The sequence below is a fragment of the Abramis brama genome (genome assembly GCF_963993115.1).
Source record: "Abramis brama genome assembly, chromosome: 16".
Taxonomy (NCBI): domain Eukaryota; kingdom Metazoa; phylum Chordata; class Actinopteri; order Cypriniformes; family Leuciscidae; genus Abramis; species Abramis brama.
In genome coordinates, this window is record NC_139978.1 from 32,146,944 (window position 1) to 32,162,126 (window position 15,183).

The 15,183-nt window shown below is 36.1% G+C and overlaps 2 protein-coding genes across 5 annotated transcripts in view; both read left to right on the top strand.

The window, feature by feature from the left end:
* The window catches only part of cdk16 (cyclin dependent kinase 16), a 32,572-nt gene extending 22,216 nt beyond the window's left edge, over positions 1–10,356 (top strand). For 2 of the 4 annotated variants that reach the window (XM_084086497.1, XM_084086495.1), the window contains 5 exons: positions 7–49; positions 1,210–1,300; positions 1,632–1,709; positions 4,018–4,056; positions 6,982–8,779. In XM_084086497.1, coding sequence (XP_083942623.1) covers positions 7–49; positions 1,210–1,300; positions 1,632–1,709; positions 4,018–4,056; positions 6,982–7,019 — 289 coding nt within the window. In that variant the 3' untranslated portion in view covers positions 7,020–8,779. Of the gene's footprint in view, positions 1–6; positions 50–1,209; positions 1,301–1,631; positions 1,710–4,017; positions 4,057–6,981 lie in introns of all 4 variants that reach the window. The other 2 variants (XM_084086496.1, XM_084086498.1) reach the window with 2 other exon arrangements.
* Positions 10,357–12,357: 2,001 nt separating this feature from the next.
* tsr2 (TSR2 ribosome maturation factor) lies at positions 12,358–14,883 on the top strand. The gene is made up of 5 exons (XM_084086500.1): positions 12,358–12,504; positions 12,841–12,931; positions 13,252–13,343; positions 13,439–13,612; positions 14,455–14,883. The coding sequence occupies exons 1-5, from the start codon at positions 12,424–12,426 to the stop codon at positions 14,578–14,580; spliced, it is 564 nt and encodes a 187-aa protein (XP_083942626.1). The 5' UTR covers positions 12,358–12,423; the 3' UTR covers positions 14,581–14,883.
* The last annotated feature ends 300 nt before the right edge of the window (positions 14,884–15,183 follow it).

A 15,183-nucleotide genomic window follows, 5' to 3' on the forward strand; every position in this document is an offset into this window, starting at 1 on the left:
TTGCAGATTGGACAATGATGGAGTTGATCTTCTGTCGAAACTGCTGCAGGTGATTTGCATTTATTAAAATAGAAATGTATAGAAGGTGAGGATGGTCCCACCTCAAACTCGCCCCATTAGATGAGCCAATGTTGCTATGTTAGTTTGGTCAGGATGTTAGTTTGTTTGAACCACAGTGTCTGCATGTTTCTAGAAATCACACCTACGAATGCTTTAATATTGCTTTACAATAGAATATCCTCATTAAGCTGGTTATGTACAAGATAAAGTATTTTTAATAATGACACTTTTATTATATGGCTGTTCTCTTGACAGAGTTTAGCTATCTGAACGTTCATTCTCTACTAAAAACGAATGCAGCTCTTGTTTACCTGACAAATGTTTAAGTCAACATTACTTCAGTAAATTTTTATTGTGCATGATTGATGTGCTATTCCACAAAAAAAAAAAAAACTTTGTTTTTCATTATAACAGTTATTTGATCTGCTCGAAACAACTTTTCATAGTATTATCAAATAGCTTTTAACTCATTGTTTTAGGCTACTGTTGTAATACAGCTAAGTCTTGTCAATATTCATTGCACAATTCAATTCTGGTTAATGTTAGTGCACTAAAGATTGCTTGAAATATGAATAGATTTGAAAAGTATTGGGATGTATTGAGATGTTCTTGAGGGTCAACTCCCTTTCCCAGTCAGAAAAGCCTCCTCAAAAATGATGATTTAGGTGCAGATCAATGCTGTGCAAACTCAAGTTCGGGTCTATATGTGATATAGAACGCCCACTACTGATAATTCAATCAATTCCTGAGGAATAAAATCAAATCAGTTTTTCTATTTCTTTTTTTATGGAAGAAAAATTCTTAGTTTTTAAAAAAATGTATATATAAACACAAAAACAACTCTACAGTAACATACTAAATACTAATAAACAAAACATAAAAATATATACATTTATATAAATATAGATTTTAACATACAATAATTGAACACACAATATACTTCCAAATAATTTTTAACACATTAAGTTAAAAGAAAATGTAACCACATTTAAAAGATGAAATAATGGGATTTTAGGTTGACTTCTGAAATAATTGTGTATTTTGGTAGCTTGCCTTATACTCACCAAGGCTGCATTTATTATCAAAAATGAAGTAAAAACTGTAATTTTGTGAAATGTTATTAGTTACTAACACTGGACTGTGTTTCAGTTTGAGGGCAAGAAGCGGATCGCAGCAGAGGAAGCCATGAGACACCCGTACTTCCACTGCCTGGGAGAGAGAACTATCACACTGCCAGACAGTGAGTTCACGTGTACACACACACACACACACGCACGCCTATCTCCTACCACAGAGGAGATTATGATGGTGCCAGATAACAGATGCATGCGCGATCACACGCCTCACACTGACAGATAGAAATATTAAAGTGTCAGACAGAAGTCTCACACATACACACACTTAAGCTCAAAAGACATTTAATTCCACCGAGCCGGTATGAGCTGTTCTGTATTTGCACTGAATCAAGTGAGTGTATGTGGAAATAAGCTTACTCTGACCCATAACGTTATATCTCAGTACTTGTTTCAGTTCAGCCTATTAAATTTAATTGTTGAATTTCTCCCTCTCAGCTACATCAATATTTGCACTTCAAGAAATTCAGCTGGAGAAGGAGCCAGGAATGAGGACGAACTCTCTGTCAGAATCAGGTAAAACCACAGAGCGCCGCTGGCCGATGAATGATGAATCATGATGATAGTTTTGAGCTTCATCCATCAGTGTACTGTGTGTGTTTGTGACCTCTTTGTGTACGGCAGCACGACAACTGGCATTACTCTCAAACTGTCAGTTACTCTCAAGCTGTCAGAATTTTTATAGTCTTGTGAAAATCTGGCCGACATTCAACTTGCATCATCATACAGGAAGACAGGAAAGGGCTGTAAAGTGACCAACTATGTTTTTGTGTGACATGAAGTGAACAGATCTGAAATCAGACAATTGGGTTGGGAATCAAAAACCAATATTTAATGAATGATTTTGGTGATGGTTCTTGAACATCTGCATTCTTATGCCGAAGAAATATTCTGACTGTTTCCTGCACCACTAATCTGGATCTAAGAATCGATAATGGGAATCGTTAAAGGGATAATTCACCCAAAAATGTAAATTCTGTCTCTTTCTTACCCTCATGTCGTTCCAAACCTGTATGACTTTTTCATCTGCTGAACACAAAAGAAGATATTTTGAAGAATGTTGGTAACTAAACAGTTTTGGTTCACATTGACTTTCATTGTATGAACAAAAATACATTGAAGTCAATGAGAACTGAAACTCTTTGGTTATCAACATTATACAAAATCGTGTTCAGCAGAAGATCTGCTTTCAAGCATTTAAGCAGAAGCCTTTAGACTTACACTTATTTTTATGGTCACAAGGAACGTAAATTCAGTTTTAAAGACCCCCTGTGGTGAAAAAAGTTTTTAATGTCATTTTTATGTCTATGTGGTGTTTTTAATATGCTTTAAAGCAAACCATGGGCAAATTCATCTGTCAACACCTTTGCTGAGTATTTTCTCCTTAAAACTGCAGTGTACTAAAAACGGTCTCAAAAACGAGGTTTGAAACTGCATGTTTTCTACCGTTTTCTACCAAATATGTAACTAATCCTGTCAATGTGCGGGGCGGGGCTTTGCCTCTCATGATTTCTAAGGATGCTGATTTTTAGAAGGCGGCTTTCTGACTCTTAAGATTCAGAACGGGAACATGGTTTGTGTAACATTAGCAACACATTATTAGCTGTTTGATAACGTAGTCAAGCCAAAGGCTATTCATAGCAATTACCGTTATGTCGACACTTTTTTGTTTCAAATTCTGAATGGATTATTTGTAGCCTTAGAAAGCGTGCCAAGACCTCTCCCTTTATAATCACTAAAAAGCTATCACTCATCTCAGTATGCACTCACATGGTTCCATTATAATCAATAAAGTTGTCTACACTGCTAAATGAATCTCCTATTTACATCGTGTCTACATTTTGTTAATGAGAGGATTCGCGAGTGCACTGAAATAAAAAACCCTGATTGGCCACTGCGTAGCGTACAAGAGACCAACAAACATGTCTGTGATTGGCTACATTGCTCTACTGCAAAAGTAAGTTGTTATTGTGATGATCAAAGATGAGTTTTAATAAATAATAATCCCTTAATTAACTTTTAATGTGTAAAAATGTTTGGCTAGTAGTGTAAACCTGTGTACCTTGATTCCGGAAATTGCATAAAGCCAGCCAATCAGATAAGAACAACCAGTTCTTGCTATATTTCAGTGCGTAATATACATCACACGGTTCTTCTGAGGCAGAACCTATCATTTATATGACTTGGGTGACCGCACTAATCCCATACCATTATCCCAGTCATAATCCTCCTGAATTTATTCATATTCATCATATGAGAGATGAACTCTGATGCTCATCATTTTCTGTGCTCTCTAATACTTCTCGCATTGCTCATCTTCTCTATCCTAATAGTTTTCTCCTCATCCTGCTCTAGTGAGAGATGCTGGTTTATCTCTCTCTCTTTTATACCCCCCGATCTTTCTCCTTTTATTACTGTATCCTTCATCTCTGACTGCCTCATTTTGGGCTGTTTATATACCCAGAATTAAGATTCATGTGAGGTGATCCAATCAATCACATATACCGTTATACTTGTGATGGCCCAAAGTGGATCTTGATATCTCTTTCTGTTCTCAACATCCATCCTTTTTCTTTATTCTTCATCAACATTTCTAAGTTTATTTCTCATGTAGACTCATTAAGGCACATTTATGTTGACAGCGATGCGTTATACATTCTCAGGAGTAAGTTCTTGTTAAGCTCCGTGTATTATGCAGCTCATTCAGTGCTAACTCTGTTTTCTGCTCTGTTTTTCCCACGGTCTCTCTGTCTTTTCTCTCCCCCTGCCTATTTGTATGTGCTTTGATGTGTGTGTTTTTTTTTCTTGCTTCACTGCACTCCAGAGCTTTTGCAAAGATGTCTAAGGTTCCGGCATACCTTAGGTACATATTTGTCGCCCTCCTCTCAAGGCAGGAGGACACAAACACCAAAACCGCATTTTTTCCCTTGAGTTTCCTGTTCATCTGTACATCTGTCCAGTTGTACCCCACAGGAATTACATAATAACATCTTCATCACTCCTCATATGTTAAAAAAGACATTTTCTCTCTGAACAGAGTACATAGACATAGGTAGGCTTGAAGATGTCATGGACTCATGCACAGCTTGTAATTAAAAATAAATCCGGTTAAATCATTATTAGGAGCATCTGTCACATGCATCACAAAATTAAATGAGGACATTCAGGCAATATGTTGCGCCAGCAGATCACATCAATACACTGACACTTAGGCCCTGTTTAAGATGCGTTTTGGTCGATCGGATCACAAGTGGACGAAGCTAAATACAGGTGTAAACGGGGTCTGAAATATTTTGAGCTTGTCCACTTTCGTTCACTTCCAGAGGTTGTCGAAAACGCATTAGATCAGATTGCTTTCTTAGTGTAGACGCTCATGTGTTCGAACAGCCGCATAAAAACTCCTACTCTCGGCTTACTGACTTGACCTAAGGCGTCATAAACATTGTAAGAAGCGCGCTAGCCAGATGAGATTTAAACTTTATCAGCTGGAGACCCAAGTTTGGTTTGAAGATAAAAAAACGTACCAAGCAAAATGTTCTTTCACTATTCCTGCTTTCTAACACACACTCACAGCGTTCGGCTGGTCTTGCGGCTGTCAGAGCAGAAACAAAAGCTGATGCTCTCCGTATGTTTTTCCATTGTTTCGGGGCACGTTCATATGTAAATTGTTCAAGCGGATTTTTTTTCCATTAGATCAAAAGATCTGATAAAGCCCATACATTTACCCATAGACCCCTCCCTTGAAGAAATCAGGACAAAAGTGGTTGAAAGTGAACAAAAGAGATGGATTAAAACACCAGGTGTAAACGGGAATGTTTCTCCCTCATCTAATTGTGATCCGATCGACCGAAACATATTTTAATACCAGGTGTAAACAGGGCCTTACATTAACAGTGGTGTACTAACTACATCCTCACAGCAGTTGTTATATGTTAAATTGGCTGAAACCAACCCCTCTCATCTGTCTTTTTCCTTTTCTGCGTATGCTATGATAAGTCCATCACATGTAAAATGTGCACTGACTTTTACTGTCCATTTTGGCAATCCACATGATGTGCATGTCAAAACCAGGGTTGCCATGTTGGTTTTCCAGCAAATGGTTAAAACATTTGAAAAATGAGCGATTTTCCCATTGATTGTTGAATGAAAAATAACCTGACACCAGAATGTTTTCATCTAACAATATTGGCAGGTTTTATGTACTGAGGTTTTGCCTAATTCAGTTTAGAAACATTTAACGAGACATTCATCCTCATTAAGCATCTGTGTTCATAGACCCGTTCTCCTGTGATATTTAGTTTGAAAAAACTGAACTCATCCTCCACTCATAACTCATATATATTCAGTTCACAAATTGATGAAGCTGTCAGACTAGAGCTTATAATTATTCAACGTTTATACATAGTCTGTTCTAAATATAAATATTAATCCATGAGCCGAGACTTCTAGTACAGTGTTAAAGTCACTGATGAAATGCCAAAGGCTGGTGTTGGGGAAAGTAAAGCCATTTATAATGTTACAAAAGATTTCTGTTTCATATCAATTCTGTGCTTTTGAACTGTCTATTCATCTAAAAAAAATCAGTTTCCATAAAAATAAAAGCAGCACAACATTTTCAACATTGATAATAATAAGAAATATTTTTTTAAGCAGCAAATCAGCATATTAGAATGATTTCTGAAGGATCGTGGCACTGAAGACTGGAGTAATGAGGCTGAAAATTCAGCTCTGCATCACATGAATAAATTATTGCATTTATCTATTTTAATATATTTTAAAAATAAGTTGAAAATGGAAATCTTGGCCACAAACTTGAATGGTATTGTACAGACTTACCATGAGCTCCAAAGTTAAGCATGGTTTATTTTGTGATAATGACCGTTTGGTTGTACGTTATCCTGCTTATTAAATGGCTGCTTACCTAAATAAATTAATAGACACATTGATTTGAGTTTGTAAAAGATGAAAGGCATGAAACTAGATCAACCAATCAGAATTGATTATTCAACAGTTCTTTTAAATACTCAATAATTTAAGAAGTCATAAGCCTTACATTTAATAAAATATATATTTTTATTACCCAACTTGCAGTAAACTACTACTCTACCCAGTATCCACTATCCTTAAACAAGATCCACCATTCAGAGAAGTCGGCAAGCAGGGTTGTGATGAGTCTTTGAGGCTAGTGAGGTAATGTTAGCTATCCAGCAAGGAAATACATGATTCATGAGGTTAATAGTTTATTCATTCCTTCATAAGATAGACTGAAAACAGACTCTCTTGTCTGTCTACAACATTCACGAACAGTAAATCAGAGCCAGTGAGGGAAATACAGTGATATGAGAAATTTCTCAGTGAGTTTAATTTGGCTGGTCGTACTTTAAGGCTAATGCGTGGAGTGCATTGGACACGAGTTTGACTGTACATCACCTTCACAGAGAAAGCATAATGTAAAACCAGAGGTGAGGAGCTTGCTGTGTGAATACCCATCTTTCCTCACCAAACAAGAAAACAGCCCAGGCTTCTCTAGAGCTTTAGACTGAGCATGTGTGGGTGGCTGTGTGTTTGGGTGCACGTTGACATGTGTTTGGGTTTGGTAAGCTCGCCTACTCTCATGCCCAGTTCTCTAAATGAAGTGAGTGCTGCTTTTCTCTCTCTGTCCCTCTTGTGATCCTTTATACCCTCTGACGGTCCTTACGAGTGCATTTGGTTTTATCCTGCTCAATGTTGCATGCACCATTTAGCCACTATGAAGCCTAAACGTCCTCCTCCTCTTCTTTTTCTCCAGTCAACAGCATATCTCAACGGCAGAGTCTGCTCTTCTGAGGGCACGTGGGGCGACTCGGGATGGGGACGACGGACGATACACAGAGAGGACGCGTTGAGACGTTTCCTATCGTGAAGATGAAGGGATATCTGTTTTTCATTTCTCCGTCCGAGTCATTCGCTAGTCCTGTGGCATTATGTGTTTAGAAGGGGTCACTGTAGTTGTTTACATGGAAAGGCTGAGGATGTTGGTTTGTGTACTTGTTTTCTTTGTCTCAAATGATGATGCACTCCCCCCTTCCCTGTACACATTACAAACATGTTCTTCCTGTTTGCTGTACCTTCTCGACGTGGTTGCGTCAATCCAGCCGCTGTAATCTACCAATCAGACGCAGAATGTTATTGGATGACCTGCTTGAGTGCATAGACTTCATCCTTTGACTGAAACAAATCAACCTGTTTTATTTGCAATACTTCTCAATTGTAATGTAAAAGGAAGGCCAGTTAATGAAGGACCGTGTTCATGAATGCTGTTAATATCTGTCAAGAAGAAGCCAAGTTTCTCTAGTCTTCCAGAATAATAGTCCTCTTCATTAGTGTCATCCCTCCCATCCAAAGAACATTTAGTACTATGCCAACACAGTGGTTCTCCAATCATCATCATCATCATCGTCAACCTTAATTGATGCATTCATTTTTGTATTCATCAGAACATTGATGACATTGACTGTCAACTTTTGCTTTTGTTTGCATAATCATTTCACTTTTAAGTTGTTGTTTACATGTTTTTTTTTTTTTGCCATTCAATACAGTTTGATAATCTAGAATACGGTTTCACCAAAGACCCACATGCCGTCTTTCTTTCCCTCTTGGTTTGACTTGCATTGAGCTTCCACTTCCATCATCATGTTCAGAGCTGCACTGTGTCAAGGACAAATTGTTTGTGCAAAGCAACTTATGTTTGTGTTGCATTAAGGAAAGCCTCGGATAGTCCCGACGCATTTCCTCCGGATGCCTAGTTCAGGCCTTGTTGATAACTCTTCCTCTTCGGGCTGTCACTAGTTGAAACCCAAGCTCAATTCTCCGTCGGTTCAGTCCGGGTGATGAGCACTCTGGGGGATGCCCGGGCGCATGCGGAGAACCGGTGGACTTGTATCGGGCTCAGGTTTCTGTCACTCTGCAGAACAGCTGAGTGTGGTGGATAATGTTCCGCGTCTCGCCCCGGTTGTTCATACTCCGCAGGTTTTAGAGCGCATTGGTGTCGCGTGACACACCGCAAATTTAAAACGCTACCGTCCCCTGGCATGTACGAATCAGGGCCTCTCTGCACAATGTCTGCGATTTATGCAGTCCCACAAATGTGATTATTGGGTGAATCTCTGGGGGGAAAAAAGTCCAGGTCATATTTTACACCAAAAGAGAGAAATAATACGTTTTATTTTGCTTGAAGGAAACGCAGCCTATTTTTAGGACCATTCATATTTGTTTTGTTTAGTTTTGCATTGTGACATTATTTTCATTACCAATGAATCCCCAAATTCGTATTCCTTTACAGTGAGAATATAATTTAAATTACAACCTTTTTATACAGCGTATTTAATATATTGTATTTTTTTAAAAGCATATATCTATATATATGGTAGTATTTGTTATACCGTCTTTGCTGATGTACATCATTTCACAGCTACTTTTTACTGTAATACAGCATTATTTACTGTATTAAGAGAATGACTAAAACTTCCAGGTGCATTACAGTAATTAGAGTGGAAATGTGTTTAATTGTCAAATAATAATAATGTCTAAAAAAAAAAAAAATGTCACCATGGAAAAGACTAAAAAGTTCCTAAATAAGAAGCTTCATTGTTTTAATGCAAAATATAATGTCTTATTTTATTTTCTCTATTTTAGTGTGAAATGAGACTGGATTTTTTTGTTGTTGTTGCAAGATTCACCCCATTAGAGCTGAATGCAGAGGTGTTTTAGACTTGATATTAAGTTATGATATTTTAGTAAATATATAATTTTTTACAAATTAATTCAAGCAATCCCAAAAAGTTTGGTCTGGTGATAGATTGTGACTTCCCTTCCTCCTGCTGGAGATGACCTGTGAATACCTGTGCTGCAGACAGTGTGTGTGTGTGTGTGTGAGAGAGGGGAATGCAGACTTGCATGGCAGTGTTGTAAAGTTGAAGACTGTGGTACTTTGTAAATAGCCTTAGAATGATTTTGAAGATCAGAGGTGTGGAGAGTGCAATGAGAAGATCCTCCTAATAATGTATAATTTTTAAAGCAAAGAAAAATATCATTTTTGTTATACTTATCATTGATGACATTGTTCATTATGTTCTCTTTTTCTTTTCTTTTTTAATATGTAGTAACCAGACGTTACTACCATAGGAGACTCATGTGGTTGTAGATATTTGGTTTCGATGTTTGTTAGTTCATAAGGATGACAACGGCTCATAAAGCTTTCATCTGGAATGCGGATGGATTGCGGTGAAAGGGCTTCAGTGGATAAATGTGGTTGAGAGGAAGCCAACTGTTCATTACTGCGCAATAATTGCTAATTTTACGCAATAACTTCTTTTTTTTAAAATACCAAAACCCTCTTGATTTGAAAAGAATTTGATACTGATTTTCGGTAAGCATTTGCATGTTGTTAAATGTACAAAAAGCAAACAATTCCAGATATTGTCATGCAAAAACTCAAGGCTGTTTTATTGCCCATCGTATGAGGAATCGAATAAGGGAGGTTTTGATATGATTGCAGGTGAAATGCTTTTATACATGGAGACACTTTGAGCCAATATGGACTTCATACGGTTTTCAGTATGTTTCTTTTGTACAACTCGACCTTTTTGAACGGGCATTTTATGCTAAACAAAACTTGATAATTGATCAGTACAGTATTATTTGCTTTAGCTTTTTTTTTTTTTTTGCAATTGTATACACTAAAAGAGCCCAAAGTTTGTGGATTTTTAGCCATTTTACTGCTCTTCTCCAGTTGGCGTTTGTCCATGTGTGAAGGCATGAAGGGAGCAATGAGGTCTGCTGTTATATAAATATGTTAAAAGCAGTTTAAACAAACACATTAAGCAATACTCACTGTTAATGCACATTTCACATCTCAAGGATATCTAATGCAGGAAATCCTCTCAGATAGCCATAGTATATTTTCTGATTGACAATAAGTTTGCATATATGAGTGGTCACTCGTTTGAGTCTAGAGATGTTAACCACAAATAACAATTGTTTGATGCATTGTTGAAAACTCTTCTTCCATCTATTCTTTTTAATCTTTGAGTTCTTTATTGCAATAGTCAAATCTTTTCACACTAGAATATGTGGTTCAGAAGTATGTTGACATGGAAAACCTTTACCAATAATTACACTACACAACAATGACTGACTGTTTCTTCATGTTGCTTGTATGAATGCTCATTTGCAACCAATTATGTCAATTATAAAGCAAGACGTGGATGGAGAACATTGGCACAAACAAGCTGTAAAACATTCAGGTTGAGCAGAACAAATGTGAATCATTTTTGCTGGCAATATAATCAATGTCAAAACTTCAATTTTGTTTTACTTTTTGTAACTCGTATTTAAATGTAATATTCATATTAGTGCTGTCAAATCGATCAACCACGATTAATTGCATCTAACATAAAAGTTTGTAAATATATACATGTGTGTGTGTGTATATATATATATATATATATATATATACACACACATACACACATATACACACACACACACACACACATATACACATATACATATACACATATACATACATATACACACATATATATACACATACATACATACATACATGCATACATACACACTTGCAAACCTTTGTTAGATGTGGTAAGTCGATTTGACAGCACTAATTCATACATTGTTTGTATGTTCATTACATATTGAAAATAATTCCCAATATATACTCAAACAAATCCACACATTATCAGATCAGCCACAACAGTACCTTTTGAAAAAGCTTATAATATTGATTAGTACATTAATGACAATTAGTGACACAACAGGTGGTTGAAGTCCTTTGTCAGCTTGTGGATTTATTTTAAAATAGCCTGAAAACCCAACAAACAAACTATAAAATCTCAACTTCACCCATATTTGGACACATTCATTTTTCACAAATAAAGATGGCTTAATATTGACTAGTATATGCACGAGTTTTTGTGTGTTCAGGCACTTCTATAAAATGTATATGCAAATCCAAAAGGTATAAACAAACTTTGAAATGTGCCTTTCAGATTCAGTAAAAAAAAAGAAATAAAATAAATACAAATATGAAAAGTGATTAATTTTGGTATGAAAAGTTTGTTTGCATTGTGAATACAGTCGATAAATCAAATAACCAAGAGAAATGGCACCGAACTGATTCCACTATGAAATATGACCATATTTTAAAAATACAAACCCTTCCTCACACTTATGATTTAAGTGTTATCCTTGAAGGAAATCGTATATTTATGATTACATACATGGCTCACACAGTGACCACAGTTGACCACCAGGATGAACCTGAAAAGTGACAGAACAACTTATTTAAAATCCATATAAAATCCTTCCATTGTGCATTGACAATATTTTTGTGATGTTCTTAGCAGCCACATATTTAAAATGAGAATTTCACTGCATAAATCACCGCAGTTCTTTCTCATTTCAAGATTTCTGAGTAGTTAATATGCGCCTCAACATGTATTATACAGCAGCTTGATTTGTTGACTGCTTTTCAGCTTTTGCTATTGGTCAATGCCAAAGTTATCCGAAGCCTTGCATGGGTTGGTGTTTAATTTTTCCCAGGAATGTTATAATGCTGACACCCTGCTTTGTGTTTCTTACTGAGCCAGTTTTACTGCAGAGAATTACTGTTATAATAAAACCCTCATACTTATAACCCCAGTATTCCCAGACTCATCTTTAAAAATGTTATTATTCTGTTCATTTATTGTATCAAAGATATACAATTCAATAAAGGTATGTACATTTCTGAATAATAATTTGTACCAGGACCTATTATTTGTGTCTTCTATGGGTCTACTTTTGTCTTCTAGGGGTATATAAATGTTTTTGTTATATATGACTATATATATCAAATGTGTATAATATACATATATTGTGTGTGTGTGTGTATGTATATGTATATATATATATATATATATATATATATATATATGTTATGTTGATGATGATAGATAGATAGATAGATAGATAGATAGATAGATAGATAGATAGATAGATAGATAGATAGATAGATAGATAGATAGATAGATAGATAGATAGATATAGCAAGGGGTTTTTAATGCATAAAGGCTACTTTCACTAAACGTCAAGTTACTAGTAAAGCGGTTTCTGTGATTGATTATTTTGCCTTATTCACCGCCAGCCTCTGAAATCTGTAATCGACTCTTCAGGTCTGTAGATTTTCAAGATGGCGCCGCTCACATCTCCCACACGTGAATTGTTCAGTGAGGCAGTTCGGGCTGTTTTGGAAACGTGGCCGGTGCTGCAAGTTAGTACATTCATAACGTTACATTCCGAAAAATATATTAATCGTTGAAAATTGTCATATTATTAGGCAATTTTCACTTTAATATTCATAAATCTGACTGCTAACAGGTTAGCATGTTAGCGCTACAAAGTATAAACAATAAATGATTCTACAATAAACATATGTAGTACCCTTGCTTTAAGTCACGTCTTCTTGTCGCGATATTTAGTCTTTTTGCACAGGAATTGTGAATATGTTCAGCTCGATTTGATCTTCCTCCTGGCAGCGGCTGCACCAACTTCTGCTTTATAGATCTAAAGGATTCCGGATTTAACGAGCTCAGTGTTTTTCTCCCAGATCGCGGTCGATAATGGTTTTGGTGGAGCTTATAGTCAGCAGAAAGCGGAGTGGATGGTGGACGCGCTGCAGCAGTATTTCATCGACAACGGTCAGACCCGTCAAATCATTCCAACTAACACTGTAGGATATGTTCTGTCCCACCACTAACACTGTAGGATATGTTCTGTCCCACTAACACTGTAGGATATGTTCTGTCCCACCACTAACACTGTCCCACCACTAACACTGTAGGATATGTTCTGTCCCACCACTAACACTGTAGGATATGTTCTGTCCCACCACTAACACTGTAGGATATGTTCTGTCCCACTAACACTGTAGGATATGTTCTGTCCCACTAACACTGTAGGATATGTTCTGTCCCACTAACACTGTAGGATATGTTGTGATGTGTGTGTTTCCTCACAGATGAGCTGCTGCAGGATGAAGTGGAGGATTTCATCTCGCACCTCATGAACAATGAATTCGACACGATGGTGGACGATGGCAGCTTGCCTCAGGTTTGCTTGCTCTGAGTAGATCAGGATCACATCTGCTTTCAGATGGTGATGTCTGTTAGTGAAACTCTTCTGGTCTTGCTCTTGCTCTTGCTCAGGTGGCACAGAAGGTGTGTGTGATGTTCCAGCAGTGTCAGCAGGGCAAACTGACGGACGTCAGAGAGCAGATCAACCAGCTGATTCTGAAGAAGAGCGCTGGCAGGGCGAAGGCCACACCTGCCAAAACACCTGATGATGATGAGGATCATGATGATGAGTGTGAAGATGAAGAGGTGCAGTGTGTATATATATATAGACAGAGAGAGAGAGAACTATTTTTTTTATGTTTTTAAAAAAAAAGTCTCTTCTGCGCATCAAGGCTGCATTTATTTGATCAAAAATATGAAAAAACAGTAATATTGTGAAATATTATTACAATTTAAAATAATGGTTTTCTTTTTTAATATACTTAAAATATTATTTATTTTTGTGATGCAAAGCTGAATTTTCATTAAAGATTTCTATTTTGAATAAATGCTGTTCTTTTTAACTTTTTATTCATCATTGAATCCTGAAAAAAGTATCATAGGTTAATATATAAAAAAAAAATATATATATATAAAAAAAAAATATATATATATATATATATAATATTTTTTTATAATAATATTTTATATGTAATATTATTTTATAAATAATAATATAAAAAATATATTAAGCAGCACAACTGTTTCCAACATTGATAATAAATCAGCATATTAGAATGATTTCTGAAGGATCATGTGACTGAAGACTGAGTAATGGTTGATCAAAATTTAGCTTTGCAACACAAAAATAAATTATATTTTAAAGTATATATATATATATATATATATATAAACAGTTTAAATTGTAGTAATATTTCACAATATTACAGGTTTTTATTAGGGGAAGGGCTGTATTCAAATAAATATAGGCTTGATGAGCATAAGACATCTTTCAAAAACATTAAAAATAGTAATGTTTCCAAACTTTTGACTGGTATTGTATACGTGTCGATAGATGAATAAATAATCTGTGTGTGAATATTTTCACTTGCGTACTACATCCAAACGTCCCCTTTAAGGTTGTGATGAGCTCACTGGTTTTCCCTCAGGCTATGGACTGTGACGGAGGTGCAGAGGGAGCATCAGTCAACAGCACCGCAGTGATGGAGCCTCCACAGGACACCAGTCAGGAGGAGCAGGAGGATGGATGGACGCTTGTGTGTAGGAAGAAGTAACTGGACTTAAAAGTATTAGGACTGATGAATTTCTGAATTTAAAAGACATTTTAAGGGCCTCTTCTACTCTGGATACTTCTCCATTTGCAACTGCAACAAACTCATATAAACCTACTATGTATATCATGCATCTGACTGATGTTTAAACACAGATCGAAACGGATGGATTACCTCACTGGACCTCTTGGGGTTTCTTGCATAAATTAGTTATGACTGTTTTTCCAGTGATTTTCGTGTGTATGATTTGTACTGGTCTGCTTTTGTGCATATACAAATATGTATATAAATTGCCACGACTCTGAATTTTCTCTTTGACTTGCTCTGTATACCCTTATTTATTTATAACTTGTAAGTTAATGCATGCAATGTTCCTTTATCGCCCCCTTCTGTCACTGCAGTATCACTGCAACTGCAAAATGTAGTATTTGATTTATTTTTTCTTCCAAAAACACCTTATACACATTCTGATAAAACTTTTGTAATCAATGTAAGATAAAATACTTCAGAATCATGAAAATATCTAATTCATTGTTTTTCATGTTTGCTTGTTATATACAATGTTTAAACATGCTACAGTGTTATGGTGACCAAAATGACTCCCAT

Bases quoted from the DNA above. Each gene is read 5' to 3' on its own strand.
- tsr2 (XM_084086500.1), top strand. From the start codon at position 12,424: ATGGCGCCGCTCACATCTCCCACACGTGAATTGTTCAGTGAGGCAGTT. The intron at 12,505-12,840 runs GTTAGTACATTC...TTTTTCTCCCAG, and splicing joins AAACGTGGCCGGTGCTGCAA to ATCGCGGTCGATAATGGTTT. The intron at 12,932-13,251 runs GTCAGACCCGTC...GTTTCCTCACAG, and splicing joins GCAGTATTTCATCGACAACG to ATGAGCTGCTGCAGGATGAA.